Genomic DNA, 18,398 nt, shown 5'->3' with positions numbered 1-18,398 from the left:
TAATTTCTGGTGTGATGTGTGTTTGTGTGTTTTCAGTACTGCATGCACGGCATGTGTGTGAATAAAGAGATGGACTTGAAGCCAGTTCATGGTGAATGGGGCCCCTGGGGGCCCTACAGTGTGTGCTCCAGGACCTGTGGAGGAGGAACACGCAGCACAACCAGAGACTGCAATAAACCTGAGTGAGTGCATCAACACACGTTTCTGACTAAAAAAATAAATAAAAAATATTCAAATTAAATCAATAAAAACCATGCACAACATATATATATATATATATATATATATATATATATTTTTTTTTTTTTTTTTTTTTTTTTCTTGAAATACGATGTTTATGGGCCTAAAATAACATTATTTATAATTCCTTCCTATCAAAAGACTCTCTTATCTTTTTGGTTCTCAGGCCAAGAAATGGAGGCCGGTTTTGCGTCGGCCGCAGAATGAAGTTCCGCTCGTGTAACACAGATCCGTGTCCCCGCGGCCAGAGGGACTTCAGGGAAGAGCAGTGCGCGCAGTTTGATGGGAAACACTTCAACATCAATGGACTGCCACCCTCCGTCCGCTGGGTGCCGAAGTACAGCGGCAGTGAGTGACTTTGACCTCTGACCCCTCACACACACACACACACACACACACACACACACACACACACACACACAGATGAGTGTCAGATCAGACCTGCAGCTATTATTGTAATGGTTTTCTAGACACAGAGCCTTACAGCGCCGCTTCACAATAAATGTGCTGAGCTCGTCAAACACTGATGAACAGCACACTGTGTGCCGACCGCATTCATGCATTTGCCAGATGCTTTTATCTGAAGTAAATGCTGTACAGACACTCACTGACAGATGAAATGGAGAAATCATACAGTCTGTGACACACAGAAGTAGACTTCTGAATGAGTTCATTAGACGATCAGAAACTATCGCTGCTGCTCTGACATGTTTATAGACGGTGGAGCGTGGAGCAGTGTTTCTTGTCGCTTTCTCATCATTTTCAGGTCTTTCTCATCTCACTGGTATTTCTCATCTCTGTCTGGTGTTTCTCATCTTTTCTCATTATTTTCAGGTCTTTCTCATCTCTTTCTCATCTCTCTCTGGTATTTCTCATCTCTTTCTCATCATTTTCAGGTCTTTCTCATCTCACTGGTATTTCTCATCTCTGTCTGGTGTTTCTCATCTTTTCTCATTATTTTCAGGTCTTTCTCATCTCTTTCTCATCTCTCTCTGGTATTTCTCATCTCTTTCTCATCATTTTCAGGTGTTTCTCAGCTCTTTCTCATCTCTCTCTGGTATTTCTCATCTCTTTCTCATCATTTTCAGGTGTTTCTCAGCTCTTTCTCATCTCTCTCTGGTATTTCTCATCTCTTTCTCATCATTTTCAGGTCTTTCTCAGCTCTTTCTCGTCTCTCTCTGGTATTTCTCATCTCTTTCTCATCATTTTCAGGTCTTTCTCATCTCACTGGTATTTCTCATCTCTGTCTGGTGTTTCTCATCTTTTCTCATTATTTTCAGGTCTTTCTCATCTCTTTCTCATCTCTCTCTGGTATTTCTCATCTCTTTCTCATCATTTTCAGGTGTTTCTCAGCTCTTTCTCATCTCTCTCTGGTATTTCTCATCTCTTTCTCATCATTTTCAGGTGTTTCTCAGCTCTTTCTCATCTCTCTCTGGTATTTCTCATCTCTTTCTCATCATTTTCAGGTGTTTCTCAGCTCTTTCTCATCTCTCTCTGGTATTTCTCATCTCTTTCTCATCATTTTCAGGTCTTTCTCATCTCTTTCTCGTCTTTCTCTGGTATTTCTCATCTCTTTCTCATCATTTTCAGGTGTTTCTCAGCTCTTTCTCATCTCTCTCTGGTATTTCTCATCTCTTTCTCATCATTTTTAGGTGTTTCTCAGCTCTTTCTCATCTCTCTCTGGTATTTCTCATCTCTTTCTCATCATTTTTAGGTGTTTCTCAGCTCTTTCTCATCTCTCTCTGGTATTTCTCATCTCTTTCTCATCTCTCTCTGGTATTTCTCATCTCTTTCTCATCATTTTTAGGTGTTTCTCAGCTCTTTCTCATCTCTCTCTGGTGTTTCTCATCTCTTTCTCATCTCTCTCTGGTATTTCTCATCTCTTTCTCATCATTTTCAGGTCTTTCTCATCTCTCTCTGGTATTTCTCATCTCTTTCTCATCATTTTCAGGTCTTTCTCATCTCTCTCTGGTATTTCTCATCTCTTTCTCATCTCTCTCTGGTATTTCTCATCTCTTTCTCATCATTTTCAGGTCTTTCTCATCTCTCTCTGGTATTTCTCATCTCTTTCTCATCATTTTCAGGTGTTTCTCAGCTCTTTCTCATCTCTCTCTGGTATTTCTCATCTCTTTCTCATCATTTTTAGGTGTTTCTCAGCTCTTTCTCATCTCTCTCTGGTATTTCTCATCTCTTTCTCATCTCTCTCTGGTGTTTCTCAGCTCTTTCTCATCTCTCTCTGGTATTTCTCATCTCTTTCTCATCATTTTCAGGTCTTTCTCATCTCTCTCTGGTATTTCTCATCTCTTTCTCATCATTTTCAGGTCTTTCTCAGCTCTTTCTCATCTCTCTCTGGTATTTCTCATCTCTTTCTCATCATTTTTAGGTGTTTCTCAGCTCTTTCTCATCTCTCTCTGGTATTTCTCATCTCTTTCTCATCTCTCTCTGGTGTTTCTCAGCTCTTTCTCATCTCTCTCTGGTATTTCTCATCTCTTTCTCATCATTTTCAGGTCTTTCTCATCTCTCTCTGGTATTTCTCATCTCTTTCTCATCATTTTTAGGTGTTTCTCAGCTCTTTCTCGTCTCTCTCTGGTATTTCTCATCTCTTTCTCATCATTTTTAGGTGTTTCTCAGCTCTTTCTCATCTCTCTCTGGTATTTCTCATCTCTTTCTCATCATTTTTAGGTGTTTCTCAGCTCTTTCTCATCTCTCTCTGGTATTTCTCATCTCTTTCTCATCATTTTTAGGTGTTTCTCAGCTCTTTCTCATCTCTCTCTGGTATTTCTCATCTCTTTCTCATCTCTCTCTGGTATTTCTCATCTCTTTCTCATCTCTCTCTGGTATTTCTCATCTCTTTCTCATCTCTCTCTGGTATTTCTCATCTCTGTCTGGTGTTTCTCATCTTTTCTCATTATTTTCTGGTGTTTCTCATCTCTTTCTCATCATTTTCAGGTGTTTCTTATTACATCAGAGGCATTTCTCATCTATTTTTCATCACTCTCTGGTGTGTTTAATCTTTTCTCATTATTTTCTGGTGTTTCTCATCTCTGACTGGTGATTCTCACAGCTTTCTCATCACTCTGGTGTTTCTCATCTTATTGTTTTCTGGTGTTTCTCATCTCTTTCTCATGTTTTTTTATATCTTTCTCATCTCTCTCTGGTGTTTCTCATCTCTTTCTCATCATTTTCAGGTGTTATCTCATCTCTGTCTGGTGTTTCTCACAGCTTTCTCATCCCTCTGGTGTTTCTCTTCTTTTCTCATTATTATAAAAAACTGTACTGACCCCAAACTTCTGAACTCTAGTATTGAGAAACTTTAAAATAATATTGAAATACTGTCAAAAAACAAACTCATCAGTCTCACAATCATCTCTCTTGCTTCTCAGTTCTAATGAAGGATCGCTGTAAACTCTTTTGTCGTGTGACTGGGACGATGGCGTACTATCAGCTGAGGGATCGGGTCATCGACGGGACCCCGTGTGGACCGGACACATATGACATCTGTGTACAAGGTCTTTGCCGGGTATGAAATGACATCTAAAAATGATAATACTATGGTACTAGATGATTACCAAATGGAAACTGACATTCTTATTGTGTGTGTGTGTGTGTGTGTGTGTGTGTGTGTGTGTATAATAGCAAGCAGGTTGTGACCACGTTTTGAACTCAAAGGCCAGAAATGATAAGTGTGGCGTCTGTGGAGGAGACAACTCTTCGTGTAAGACCCTCGCTGGAACCTTCAACAACGCACAATACGGTGAGACACTATGGACCACTCTGCTCTCTGTCTCTCATCCCTTTTGTAAGGTTTGTAGTGAGGTGAATGCTGGGAAATGACAGACCTGGAATTACTTCTGTCCTTTATTTTTCATTTGTTGATCATTTTTTTCTTTCATCTTTTCTCTCTTGTGTTTCTCATCTCTTTCTCACCACTTCACTTTCTCACCAACACTTTTGGTGTTTCTTATTTCATTCTCTTCACTCTCTGATGTTTTCTCATCTTTTTCTCATCACTCTCTGGTGTTTCTCTTTGCTCTCTGATGTTTCTCATTTGTTTCTCATTAATCTCTGGAGTTTCTCATTTATTTCTCATTAATCTCTGGTGTTTATCATTTGTTTCTCATTGATCTCTGGTGTTTATCATTTATTTCTCATTAATCTCTGGTGTTTCTCATTTGTTTCTCATTAATCTCTGGTGTTTCTCATTTGTTTCTCATTGATCTCTGGTGTTTCTCATTTGTTTCTCATTAATCTCTGGTGTTTATCATTTGTTCCTCATTAATCTCTGGTGTTTCTCATTTGTTTCTCATTAATCTCTGGTGTTTATCATTTGTTTCTCATTCCACTCTGGAGTTTCTCATTTGTTTCTCATTAATCTCTGGAGTTTCTCATTTTTTTTCTCATTAATCTCTGGAGTTTCTCATTTGTTTCTCATTAATCTCTGGTGTTTATTATTTGTTCCTCATTAATCTCTGGTGTTTCTCATTTGTTCCTCATTAATCTCTGGTGTTTCTCATTTGTTTCTCATTAATCTCTGGAGTTTCTCATTTGTTTCTCATTAATCTCTGGTGTTTATCATTTGTTTCTCATTCCACTCTGGAGTTTCTCATTTGTTTCTCATTAATCTCTGGAGTTTCTCATTTGTTTCTCATTAATCTCTGGAGTTTCTCATTTGTTTCTCATTAATCTCTGGTGTTTATCATTTGTTTCTCATTCCACTCTGGAGTTTCTCATTTGTTTCTCATTAATCTCTGGAGTTTCTCATTTTTTTTCTCATTAATCTCTGGAGTTTCTCATTTGTTTCTCATTAATCTCTGGTGTTTATTATTTGTTCCTCATTAATCTCTGGTGTTTCTCATTTGTTTCTCATTAATCTCTGGTGTTTATCATTTGTTCCTCATTAATCTCTGGTGTTTCTCATTTGTTTCTCATTAATCTCTGGTGTTTATCATTTGTTTCTCATTAATCTCTGGTGTTTCTCATTTGTTTCTCATTAATCTCTGGTGTTTATTATTTGTTCCTCATTAATCTCTGGTGTTTCTCATTTGTTCCTCATTAATCTCTGGTGTTTCTCATTTGTTTCTCATTAATCTCTGGAGTTTCTCATTTGTTTCTCATTAATCTCTGGTGTTTATCATTTGTTTCTCATTCCACTCTGGAGTTTCTCATTTGTTTCTCATTAATCTCTGGTGTTTATCATTTGTTCCTCATTAATCTCTGGTGTTTCTCATTTGTTTCTCATTAATCTCTGGTGTTTCTCATTTGTTTCTCATTAATCTCTGGTGTTTCTCATTTGTTTCTCATTAATCTCTGGTGTTTCTCATTTGTTTCTCATTAATCTCTGGTGTTTCTCATTTGTTTCTCATTAATCTCTGGTGTTTATCATTTGTTATTCATTCCACTCTGGAGTTTCTCATTTGTTCCTCATTAATCTCTGGAGTTTCTCATTTGTTTCTCATTAATCTCTGGTGTTTATCATTTGTTATTCATTCCACTCTGGAGTTTCTCATTTGTTTCTCATTAATCTCTGGTGTTTATCATTTGTTATTCATTCCACTCTGGAGTTTCTCATTTGTTTCTCATTAATCTCTGGTGTTTATCATTTGTTTCTCATTCCACTCTGGAGTTTCTCATTTGTTTCTCATTAATCTCTGGAGTTTCTCATTTTTTTTCTCATTAATCTCTGGAGTTTCTCATTTGTTTCTCATTAATCTCTGGTGTTTATCATTTGTTTCTCATTCCACTCTGGAGTTTCTCATTTGTTTCTCATTAATCTCTGGAGTTTCTCATTTTTTTTCTCATTAATCTCTGGTGTTTCTCATTTGTTCCTCATTAATCTCTGGAGTTTCTCATTTGTTTCTCATTAATCTCTGGTGTTTCTCATTTGTTTCTCATTAATCTCTGGTGTTTATCATTTGTTTCTCATTAATCTCTGGTGTTTCTCATTTGTTTCTCATTAATCTCTGGTGTTTCTCATTTGTTTCTCATTAATCTCTGGTGTTTCTCATTTGTTTCTCATTAATCTCTGGTGTTTATCATTTGTTTCTCATTAATCTCTGGTGTTTATCATTTGTTTCTCATTAATCTCTGGTGTTTCTCATTTGTTTCTCATTAATCTCTGGTGTTTCTCATTTGTTTCTCATTAATCTCTGGTGTTTATCATTTGTTTCTCATTCCACTCTGGAGTTTCTCATTTGTTTCTCATTAATCTCTGGAGTTTCTCATTTTTTTTCTCATTAATCTCTGGTGTTTCTCATTTGTTCCTCATTAATCTCTGGAGTTTCTCATTTGTTTCTCATTAATCTCTGGTGTTTCTCATTTGTTTCTCATTAATCTCTGGTGTTTCTCATTTGTTTCTCATTAATCTCTGGTGTTTCTCATTTGTTTCTCATTAATCTCTGGTGTTTATCATTTGTTTCTCATTAATCTCTGGTGTTTCTCATTTGTTTCTCATTAATCTCTGGTGTTTATCATTTGTTTCTCATTAATCTCTGGTGTTTCTCATTTGTTTCTCATTAATCTCTGGTGTTTATCATTTGTTTCTCATTCCACTCTGGAGTTTCTCATTTGTTTCTCATTAATCTCTGGTGTTTATCATTTGTTTCTCATTAATCTCTGGTGTTTCTCATTTGTTTCTCATTAATCTCTGGTGTTTATTATTTGTTCCTCATTAATCTCTGGTGTTTCTCATTTGTTCCTCATTAATCTCTGGTGTTTCTCATTTGTTTCTCATTAATCTCTGGAGTTTCTCATTTGTTTCTCATTAATCTCTGGTGTTTATCATTTGTTTCTCATTCCACTCTGGAGTTTCTCATTTGTTTCTCATTAATCTCTGGTGTTTCTCATTTGTTTCTCATTAATCTCTGGTGTTTCTCATTTGTTTCTCATTAATCTCTGGTGTTTATCATTTGTTTCTCATTAATCTCTGGTGTTTCTCATTTGTTCCTCATTAATCTCTGGTGTTTCTCATTTGTTTCTCATTAATCTCTGGTGTTTATCATTTGTTTCTCATTAATCTCTGGTGTTTATCATTTGTTTCTCATTAATCTCTGGAGTTTCTCATTTGTTTCTCATTAATCTCTGGTGTTTATCATTTGTTTCTCATTCCACTCTGGAGTTTCTCATTTGTTTCTCATTAATCTCTGGTGTTTATCATTTGTTCCTCATTAATCTCTGGTGTTTCTCATTTGTTTCTCATTAATCTCTGGTGTTTATCATTTGTTTCTCATTCCACTCTGGAGTTTCTCATTTGTTTCTCATTAATCTCTGGAGTTTCTCATTTGTTTCTCATTAATCTCTGGTGTTTCTCATTTGTTTCTCATTCCTCTTTGGAGTTTATCATTTGTTTCTCATTAATCTCTGGTGTTTCTCATTTGTTTCTCATTAATCTCTGGTGTTTATCATTTGTTTCTCATTCCACTCTGGAGTTTCTCATTTGTTTCTCATTAATCTCTGGAGTTTCTCATTTGTTTCTCATTAATCTCTGGTGTTTCTCATTTGTTTCTCATTCCTCTCTGGAGTTTATCATTTGTTTCTCATTAATCTCTGGTGTTTCTCATTTGTTTCTCATTCCTCTCTGGTGTTTATCATTTGTTTCTCATTCCACTCTGGAGTTTCTCATTTGTTTCTCATTAATCTCTGGTGTTTCTCATTTGTTTCTCATTAATCTCTGGTGTTTCTCATTTGTTTCTCATTAATCTCTGGTGTTTATCATTTGTTTCTCATTAATCTCTGGTGTTTCTCATTTGTTTCTCATTAATCTCTGGAGTTTCTCATTTGTTTCTCATTAATCTCTGGAGTTTCTCATTTGTTTCTCATTAATCTCTGGTGTTTCTCATTTGTTTCTCATTCCTCTCTGGAGTTTATCATTTGTTTCTCATTAATCTCTGGTGTTTCTCATTTGTTTCTCATTAATCTCTGGAGTTTATCATTTGTTTCTCATTAATCTCTGGAGTTTATCATTTGTTTCTCATTAATCTCTGGTGTTTATCATTTGTTTCTCATTAATCTCTGGTGTTTCTCATTTGTTTCTCATTAATCTCTGGTGTTTATCATTTGTTTCTCATTCCTCTCTGGAGTTTATCATTTGTTTCTCATTAATCTCTGGTGTTTCTCATTTGTTTCTCATTCCTCTCTGGAGTTTATCATTTGTTTCTCATTAATCTCTGGTGTTTCTCATTTGTTTCTCATTAATCTCTGGTGTTTCTCATTTGTTTCTCATTAATCTCTGGTGTTTATCATTTGTTTCTCATTAATCTCTGGTGTTTCTCATTTGTTTCTCATTCCTCTCTGGAGTTTATCATTTGTTTCTCATTAATCTCTGGTGTTTCTCATTTGTTTCTCATTAATCTCTGGAGTTTATCATTTGTTTCTCATTAATCTCTGGTGTTTCTCATTTGTTCCTCATTAATCTCTGGTGTTTCTCATTTGTTTCTCATTCCTCTCTGGAGTTTATCATTTGTTTCTCATTAATCTCTGGTGTTTCTCATTTGTTTCTCATTCCTCTCTGGAGTTTATCATTTGTTTCTCATTAATCTCTGGTGTTTCTCATTTGTTTCTCATTAATCTCTGGTGTTTATCATTTGTTCCTCATTAATCTCTGGTGTTTCTCATTTGTTTCTCATTAATCTCTGGTGTTTATCATTTGTTTCTCATTAATCTCTGGTGTTTCTCATTTGTTTCTCATTCCTCTCTGGAGTTTATCATTTGTTTCTCATTAATCTCTGGTGTTTCTCATTTGTTTCTCATTAATCTCTGGAGTTTATCATTTGTTTCTCATTAATCTCTGGTGTTTCTCATTTGTTTCTCATTCCTCTCTGGAGTTTATCATTTGTTTCTCATTAATCTCTGGTGTTTCTCATTTGTTTCTCATTAATCTCTGGAGTTTATCATTTGTTTCTCATTAATCTCTGGTGTTTCTCATTTGTTTCTCATTAATCTCTGGTGTTTATCATTTGTTTCTCATTAATCTCTGGTGTTTCTCATTTGTTTCTCATTCCTCTCTGGAGTTTATCATTTGTTTCTCATTAATCTCTGGTGTTTCTCATTTGTTTCTCATTAATCTCTGGAGTTTATCATTTGTTTCTCATTAATCTCTGGTGTTTCTCATTTGTTTCTCATTAATCTCTGGAGTTTATCATTTGTTTCTCATTAATCTCTGGTGTTTCTCATTTGTTTCTCATTAATCTCTGGTGTTTCTCATTTGTTTCTCATTAATCTCTGGTGTTTATCATTTGTTTCTCATTCCTCTCTGGAGTTTATCATTTGTTTCTCATTAATCTCTGGTGTTTCTCATTTGTTTCTCATTCCTCTCTGGAGTTTATCATTTGTTTCTCATTAATCTCTGGTGTTTCTCATTTGTTTCTCATTAATCTCTGGTGTTTATCATTTGTTTCTCATTAATCTCTGGTGTTTCTCATTTGTTTCTCATTAATCTCTGGTGTTTCTCATTTGTTTCTCATTAATCTCTGGAGTTTCTCATTTGTTTCTCATTAATCTCTGGTGTTTATCATTTGTTTCTCATTAATCTCTGGTGTTTCTCATTTGTTTCTCATTCCTCTCTGGAGTTTATCATTTGTTTCTCATTAATCTCTGGTGTTTCTCATTTGTTTCTCATTAATCTCTGGAGTTTATCATTTGTTTCTCATTAATCTCTGGTGTTTATCATTTGTTTCTCATCATTCTCTGTTGTTTCTCATCTCATTCTCATTCCTCTCTTGTGTTTCTCATTTCTTTCTCACCATTCTCTGTTGTTTCTCTTCTCTTTTTCACCATTCGCTGGTGTTTCTCATATTGTTTTCATTTCTCTCTGGAGTTTCTCATCTCATTCTCTCAGTGCTCTCTGGTGTTTCCCATCCCCTTCCTTCTTATTATTTTCTGAAGTTCCTGCTCTCGTTCTCATCGCTCTCATGTGTTGTAGGTTATAACGTTGTGGTTCGGATTCCTGCTGGTGCGACCAACATCGATATAAAGCAGGTCAGCTACTCAGGATTACCAGAAGATGATAACTACCTCGGTGAGTTAGTACACACATAACCAGACCAGATTACCCTGATAATACCACAGTACTCTGATCTGTAATATATATACTGAATGCCATGATATTTACATGGTACTCAAATGAAGAATACCACAGTATTGCAATGGCACATGTCCAGAACAGCTGTGGTATTACAATGGTAACTTCCGGGAATTTGGGGTCACAGAGAAAGCAAACACCAGATGATTGACAGACGCCGAGGTGCTAATGAAAGTGAGCGAGTGTGTCCGGGACGTTTGTATAGCTGTTCACACGCGAGTCAAAAGGCCAAATAAACACAAACAAACACAGATGATGAATGAGACGTCACCTGAGGTTCACTGTCCACATCTGATCTTTCTCATCCGCAGCTCTTTCTGACAGTCAGTCCAACTTCCTCCTGAACGGGAACTTCGTGGTGTCCATGTTTAAAAGGGAAATTACATTTAAGGGAGCAGAAATCGAATACAGCGGATCAAACACAACGGTTGAGCGGATCAACTGCACGCAAAGGATCGAGGAGGAGCTCGTGCTGCAGGCAATTTTCTCAGATTTTACATTTTCCAGTGGTTGTATATTGGCCAAATATCGTCCTAATCTTATTTATTCAGCTTTCAGATGATGTATAAATCTCAATTGCGAAAAATTGACACTTAGGACTGGTTTTATGGTCCAGGATCACACATTTAGTTATGCCTGGTTTAGAGCACAGGATGAAACCACACTGCAGGCTTTTATTGGTATCTTTTTTTTTTAGTAAAAATATAATTAATAGACAAAAATGTTTAAGTATTATTTCTATACTCTTTTATGTTTTTTAGTAATATTTTAAATGAGCTTTTATTTTTAGAATTTAATTTTTAAAAATACAATTTATATTTCTAAAAATATAGATTTTAAGGTTTTGTAAATAATTTTTTTGAAATCATTCAGATGATTTTATATAAAAATTATTATTTTCAGTAGTGGGTGGTGCTTCAACTATTTATTTATTTATTTTATTCAGTTAGCTGCCAATGTAAAAGATAAAAGAAATATTTAAAAATCGCAAAAACTAAGATTTATTCTATTTCAGTTTAATTAATTTAAAAACAATGATTTTATATATAATATATTTTTTGAAAAAAATATACATTTATAAATTTAGATTTTTCAGGTAATTTAACTAATGTATCTTTACTTCATTTTTATTTCAGTTATAGTCACTTTAGTGCTTCAATTTTATTTTAAGTAGTTGACAAGGCAAAAACAAACGTTTTTTCTCAGCTTTATTGCAATCTATTGCAATTCTCAGCTTTATTTAAACTGATATTTAATATACATTTTTTTATGTTATTATTTATTTTGTATTTTAGATTTATTTTTGTTTTGTTTTAGGTAATGAGACTTTATTCTTGATTTAAGAATGTTTTGATATGTTTACTAGAAAAAAGACAAAAATACTGCTAAATAAAATAATTTATTAATTAAGTGATTTAATAAAACGTCCTTACCTGATTTCATTTTAGTTAGCTGACAAGGCAAAAAAAAAAAAATCTATATTTTTCTATTTTAAATTTAATTCAGTTTCATTGCAAGTATTTAAACAGGTATAAATTATTTAATTGACTTTTTTAAAATATATATTTTAGATTATTTTATATATTTTTTCTTGTATGATTTAAGAATGTTTACTAGAAAAAAATACTGATAAATAAAATTAATTAATTAATTAATAAAATTCTTTAATAAAATTAATCTGCACTGTAAGGTGATTTACAGTCTTCCTGTCTAATAATCTGTTGTCGTCTCAGGTTCTGTGCGTGGGAAACCTGTATAATCCTGACGTCAGATATTCCTTCAGTATTCCCATCGAGGAGCAGAGGGAGCAGTTTGTGTGGGATCCGTCAGGCCCCTGGCAGGAGTGCAGCCGCATGTGTCAAGGTTTGAGTCTTTGGCCTGGTTTTCTGTCCTTGAACACCTTTATAGTTAAAAGGAAATCACCTATTTTTCACCTGTGTGCGCTTGTCTGCAGGTGAACGGCGTCGGAAGGCCATGTGTGTTCGTAAAAGCGATCATCTGGTGGTTTCGGAGCAGAGATGTGAGAATCTACCTCGACCCAGAGGCACCACGGAGCCCTGCAATACCGACTGTGAACTCAGGTACACCGCAGAAAATGCAATTACATTTTTTTGGTTTATTGGCTAAAAAAATAAGCATAACAAAAAACACTTTGCACAAATCAGACAAACCGAAAATCGTTGTGTTTTAATGTTTTTCTCTGTCGTTCTCAGGTGGCATGTCGCGGGTCGAAGCGATTGTTCCAGTAAGTGTGGGCCAGGTTACCGTACGCTGGATGTGCTGTGCATGCGCTACAGTCAGAACAAGAGGCTGAGCGAGCGCATGGAGGGCAGAGCCTGCGCAGACCTGCCCAAACTGCAGACGCGAGAGGGATGTCACGGTGACTGTCTGCTCAAGAGCTGGCAGTACAGCGCCTGGTCTCAGGTGATGCACAATATAGCTTATATCCTCAGTTTTCCTTACCCTAACTCAATATAATAATTAGAAAAGGTCTTTACTGAGGGGATTTTGAGGGAAATAGTGTCAACTGACACTAAAAAAATAATTTTTACCATGTTTTTAAGATTAAAATGAAATATGAATGTCCTGAAAATTATAACAAGTGACCCCCAACTTTGGAAAATATAGTTCACTCCTTAAATATGAAGAGGCCAAACGACAGATTTAATGAGTTATAATTCTGAGAAATAAGTTACAATTCTTAGAAATAAGTCACAGTTCTCAGAAATAAGTCTTAATTCTGAGAAATAAGTCACAATTCTGACAAATAAGTCGCAGTTCTGAGAAATAAGTCTTAATTCTGAGAAATAAATCGCAATTCTGACAAATAAAATCTTAATTCTGATAAATAAAGTCATAATTCTGACAAATAAAGTTGCAATTCTGAAAATTTGTCGTAATTCTGAGAAATAAGTCACAATTCTCAGAAATAGTCACAATTCTGAAAAATAAATCGCAATTCTGACAAATAAAGTCGTAATTCTGATAAATAAAGTCACAATTCTGAGAAATAAAGTTGCTGTTCTGAGAAATAAGTTGCAATTCTGACAAATAAGATGCAATTCTGACAAATAAGTCTCAGTTCTTAGAAATAAGTCGCAATTCTGAAAAATAAAGTCGTAATTCTGAAAATTAGCCGCAATTCTGAGAAATAAAGTCGTAATTCTGAGAAATAAGTACTAACCCATACTAGCTTCTTTCTTTTTTTTTACATTTACATTTAGTCATTTAGCACACGATTTTATCCAAAGTGACTTACAAATGAGCACAATATCAAAACCAACAAAAGACCATTTATATATAATGCTTTGTTTTATAACTGCACTGCCTTTAATGGATTGATATTTTGTGTTGTTCAATAAAAAAAGAAATTAGAAAAGATTTGCAATCTGCACTCCGAAGTCCTGATCAGAATAAAATTATTCGCGCTCCTAAATTCCAATCTGAATAATGATTCGCAAACCATCATTTCAGATTGTGAGTTTGGAGCTTGAATCGTTCAATTCGAAAAAATGATTTTTCTGCTATTTCCTGTGATTATGTGCTGTTTAGTAATGCAATATGACTCTGTTTGCAGTGTTCAAAGAGCTGCGGACACGGCGTACGGACGCGACAGGCGTACTGCATTAACAATCTGGGCCGCAGGCTGGTGGAGCGAGAGTGTAATGAGCATGTGATTATGTGCTGTTTAGTAATGCAATATGACTCTGTTTGCAGTGTTCAAAGAGCTGCGGACACGGCGTACGGACGCGACAGGCGTACTGCATTAACAATCTGGGCCGCAGGCTGGTGGAGCGAGAGTGTAATGAGCAGCAGAGAGTCCTGAGCGAACCCTGTAATGACGTACCCTGTCCCGATTGGAGCGCCAGCGAATGGAGCGAGGTACTGATTGCAGCTGACGCCATACGCCAATCACATCCAACCATTCCGACCTTCTGAGGAGTCATGATGCCCTCATGCTCTTTGGATGTGCCGTTTTTCATAATAGTACTATATACTAGTTGAATACCAGGGATATTATAAATAAATACAATAAAAACATTTTCATTACTTCTGAGAAATAAGTCTCAATTCTGAGAAATAAAGTCGCAATTCTGAGAAACAAGTCGCAATTCTGAGAAACAAAGCCGCAATTCTGAGAAACAAGTTGCAATTCTGAGAAACAAAGTCGCAATTCTGAGAAACAAAGTCGCAATTCTGAGAAACAAAGTCGCAATTCTGAGAAACAAGTCGCAATTCTGAGAAACAAGTCGCAATTCTGAGAAACAAAGTCGCAATTCTGAGAAACAAGTCGCAATTCTGAGAAACAAGTCGCAGTTCTGAGAAACAAGTCGCAGTTCTGAGAAACAAAGTCGCAATTCTGAGAAACAAGTCGCAATTCTGAGAAACAAGTCGCAGTTCTGAGAAACAAGTCGCAATTCTGAGAAACAAGTCGCAGTTCTGAGAAACAAGTCGCAATTCTGAGAAACAAGTCGCAATTCTGAGAAACAAAGTCGCAATTCTGAGAAACAAGTCGCAATTCTGAGAAACAAGTCGCAATTCTGAGAAACAAAGTCGCAATTCTGAGAAACAAGTCGCAATTCTGAGAAACAAGTCGCAGTTCTGAGAAACAAGTCGCAGTTCTGAGAAACAAGTCGCAATTCTGAGAAACAAGTCGCAATTCTGAGAAACAAGTCGCAATTCTGAGAAACAAGTCGCAATTCTGAGAAACAAGTCGCAGTTCTGAGAAACAAAGTCGCAATTCTGAGAAACAAAGTCGCAATTCTGAGAAACAAAGTCGCAATTCTGAGAAACAAGTCGCAATTCTGAGAAACAAGTCGCAATTCTGAGAAACAAAGTCGCAATTCTGAGAAACAAGTCGCAATTCTGAGAAACAAGTCGCAGTTCTGAGAAACAAGTCGCAGTTCTGAGAAACAAGTCGCAATTCTGAGAAACAAGTCGCAATTCTGAGAAACAAGTCGCAATTCTGAGAAACAAGTCGCAATTCTGAGAAACAAAGTCGCAATTCTGAGAAACAAGTCGCAATTCTGAGAAACAAAGTCGCAATTCTGAGAAACAAGTCGCAATTCTGAGAAACAAGTCGCAATTCTGAGAAACAAAGTCGCAATTCTGAGAAACAAAGTCGCAATTATGAGAAACAAGTCGCAATTCTGAGAAACAAGTCGCAATTCTGAGAAACAAAGTCGCAATTCTGAGAAACAAAGTCGCATTCTGAGAAACAAAGTCGCATTCTGAGAAACAAAGTCGCAATTATGAGAAACAAAGTCGCAATTCTGAGAAACAAAGTCGCAATTATGAGAAACAAAGTCGCAATTCTGAGAAACAAAGTCGCAATTATGAGAAACAAAGTCGCAATTCTGAGAAACAAGTCGCAATTCTGAGAAACAAAGTCGCAATTCTGAGAAACAAAGTCGCAATTCTGAGAAACAAGTCGCAATTCTGAGAAACAAAGTCGCAATTCTGAGAAACAAGTCGCAATTCTGAGAAACAAAGTCGCAATTCTGAGAAACAAGTCGTAATTCTGAGAAACAAGTCGCAATTCTGAGAAACAAGTCGCAATTCTGAGAAACAAAGTCGCAATTCTGAGAAACAAGTCGCAATTCTGAGAAACAAAGTCGCAATTCTGAGAAACAAGTCGTAATTCTGAGAAACAAGTCGCAATTCTGAGAAACAAAGTCGCAATTCTGAGAAACAAGTCGCAATTCTGAGAAACAAAGTCGCAATTCTGAGAAACAAGTCGCAATTCTGAGAAACAAGTCGCAATTCTGAGAAACAAAGTCGCAATTCTGAGAAACAAGTCGCAATTCTGAGAAACAAAGTCGCAATTCTGAGAAACAAAGTCGCAATTCTGAGAAACAAGTCGCAATTCTGAGAAACAAAGTCGCAATTCTGAGAAACAAAGTCGCAATTCTGAGAAACAAAGTCGCAATTCTGAGAAACAAAGTCGCAATTCTGAGAAACAAAGTCGCAATTCTGAGAAACAAAGTCGCAATTCTGAGAAACAAGTCGCAATTCTGAGAAACAAAGTCGCAATTCTGAGAAACAAAGTCGCAATTCTGAGAAACAAGTCGCAATTCTGAGAAACAAGTCGCAATTCTGAGAAACAAAGTCGCAATTCTGAGAAACAAGTCGCAATTCTGAGAAACAAGTCGCAATTCTGAGAAACAAAGTCGCAATTCTGAGAAACAAAGTCGCAATTTGAGAAACAAGTCGCAATTCTGAGAAACAAAGTCGCAATTCTAAAAAACAAAGTCGCAATTCTGAGAAACAAGTCGCAATTCTGAGAAACAAGTCGCAATTCTGAGAAACAAAGTCGCAATTCTAAAAAACAAAGTCGCAATTCTGAGAAACAAGTCGCAATTCTGAGAAACAAGTCGCAATTCTGAGAAACAAAGTCGCAATTCTGAGAAACAAAGTCGCAATTCTGAGAAACAAGTCGCAATTCTGAGAAACAAAGTCGCAATTCTGAGAAACAAGTCGCAATTCTGAGAAACAAAGTCGCAATTCTGAGAAACAAGTCGCAATTCTGAGAAACAAGTCGCAATTCTGAGAAACAAGTCGCAATTCTGAGAAACAAGTCGCAATTCTGAGAAACAAAGTCGCAATTCTGAGAAACAAGTCGCAATTCTGAGAAACAAGTCGCAATTCTGAGAAACAAAGTCGCAATTCTGAGAAACAAGTCGCAATTCTGAGAAACAAGTCGCAATTCTGAGAAACAAGTCGCAATTCTGAGAAACAAAGTCGCAATTCTGAGAAACAAAGTCGCAATTCTGAAAAACAAGTCGCAATTCTGAGAAACAAAGTCGCAATTCTGAGAAACAAAGTCGCAATTCTGAGAAACAAGTCGCAATTCTGAGAAACAAAGTCGCAATTCTGAGAAACAAGTCGCAATTCTGAGAAACAAGTCGCAATTCTGAGAAACAAAGTCGCAATTCTGAGAAACAAAGTCGCAATTCTGAAAAACAAGTCGCAATTCTGAGAAACAAAGTCGCAATTCTGAGAAACAAAGTCGCAATTCTGAGAAACAAGTCGCAATTCTGAGAAACAAGTCGCAATTCTGAGAAACAAAGTCGCAATTCTGAGAAACAAGTCGCAATTCTGAGAAACAAAGTCGCAATTCTGAGAAACAAAGTCGCAATTCTGAGAAACAAAGTCGCAATTCTGAGAAACAAAGTCGCAATTCTGAGAAACAAAGTCGCAATTCTGAGAAACAAAGTCGCAATTCTGAGAAACAAGTCGCAATTCTGAGAAACAAAGTCGCAATTCTAAAAAACAAAGTCGCAATTCTGAGAAACAAGTCGCAATTCTGAGAAACAAGTCGCAATTCTGAGAAACAAAGTCGCAATTCTAAAAAACAAAGTCGCAATTCTGAGAAACAAGTCGCAATTCTGAGAAACAAGTCGCAATTCTGAGAAACAAAGTCGCAATTCTGAGAAACAAAGTCGCAATTCTGAGAAACAAGTCGCAATTCTGAGAAACAAAGTCGCAATTCTGAGAAACAAGTCGCAATTCTGAGAAACAAAGTCGCAATTCTGAGAAACAAGTCGCAATTCTGAGAAACAAGTCGCAATTCTGAGAAACAAGTCGCAATTCTGAGAAACAAGTCGCAATTCTGAGAAACAAAGTCGCAATTCTGAGAAACAAGTCGCAATTCTGAGAAACAAGTCGCAATTCTGAGAAACAAAGTCGCAATTCTGAGAAACAAGTCGCAATTCTGAGAAACAAGTCGCAATTCTGAGAAACAAGTCGCAATTCTGAGAAACAAAGTCGCAATTCTGAGAAACAAAGTCGCAATTCTGAAAAACAAGTCGCAATTCTGAGAAACAAAGTCGCAATTCTGAGAAACAAAGTCGCAATTCTGAGAAACAAGTCGCAATTCTGAGAAACAAAGTCGCAATTCTGAGAAACAAGTCGCAATTCTGAGAAACAAGTCGCAATTCTGAGAAACAAAGTCGCAATTCTGAGAAACAAAGTCGCAATTCTGAAAAACAAGTCGCAATTCTGAGAAACAAAGTCGCAATTCTGAGAAACAAAGTCGCAATTCTGAGAAACAAGTCGCAATTCTGAGAAACAAGTCGCAATT

The 18,398-nt window shown here is 36.1% G+C and overlaps 1 protein-coding gene across 1 annotated transcript in view; it reads left to right on the top strand.

The window, feature by feature from the left end:
• Positions 1 to 18,398, top strand: part of LOC141301015 (A disintegrin and metalloproteinase with thrombospondin motifs 20) — a 144,329-nt gene that overhangs the window by 80,214 nt on the left and 45,717 nt on the right. Inside the window, exons 14-23 of the mRNA XM_073831270.1 lie at positions 37 to 182; positions 407 to 588; positions 3,624 to 3,760; positions 3,877 to 3,994; positions 10,157 to 10,252; positions 10,627 to 10,793; positions 12,049 to 12,178; positions 12,270 to 12,396; positions 12,529 to 12,739; positions 14,033 to 14,197. Of these exons, the coding sequence (XP_073687371.1) occupies positions 37 to 182; positions 407 to 588; positions 3,624 to 3,760; positions 3,877 to 3,994; positions 10,157 to 10,252; positions 10,627 to 10,793; positions 12,049 to 12,178; positions 12,270 to 12,396; positions 12,529 to 12,739; positions 14,033 to 14,197 (1,479 nt within the window). The remainder of the gene's footprint in view (positions 1 to 36; positions 183 to 406; positions 589 to 3,623; positions 3,761 to 3,876; positions 3,995 to 10,156; positions 10,253 to 10,626; positions 10,794 to 12,048; positions 12,179 to 12,269; positions 12,397 to 12,528; positions 12,740 to 14,032; positions 14,198 to 18,398) is intronic.

Source organism: Garra rufa, chromosome 25 (genome assembly GCF_049309525.1).
Source record: "Garra rufa chromosome 25, GarRuf1.0, whole genome shotgun sequence".
NCBI lineage: Eukaryota > Metazoa > Chordata > Actinopteri > Cypriniformes > Cyprinidae > Garra > Garra rufa.
Note: the sequence above shows the minus strand (reverse complement) of the source record. Positions and strands in the feature narration are given on the sequence as shown.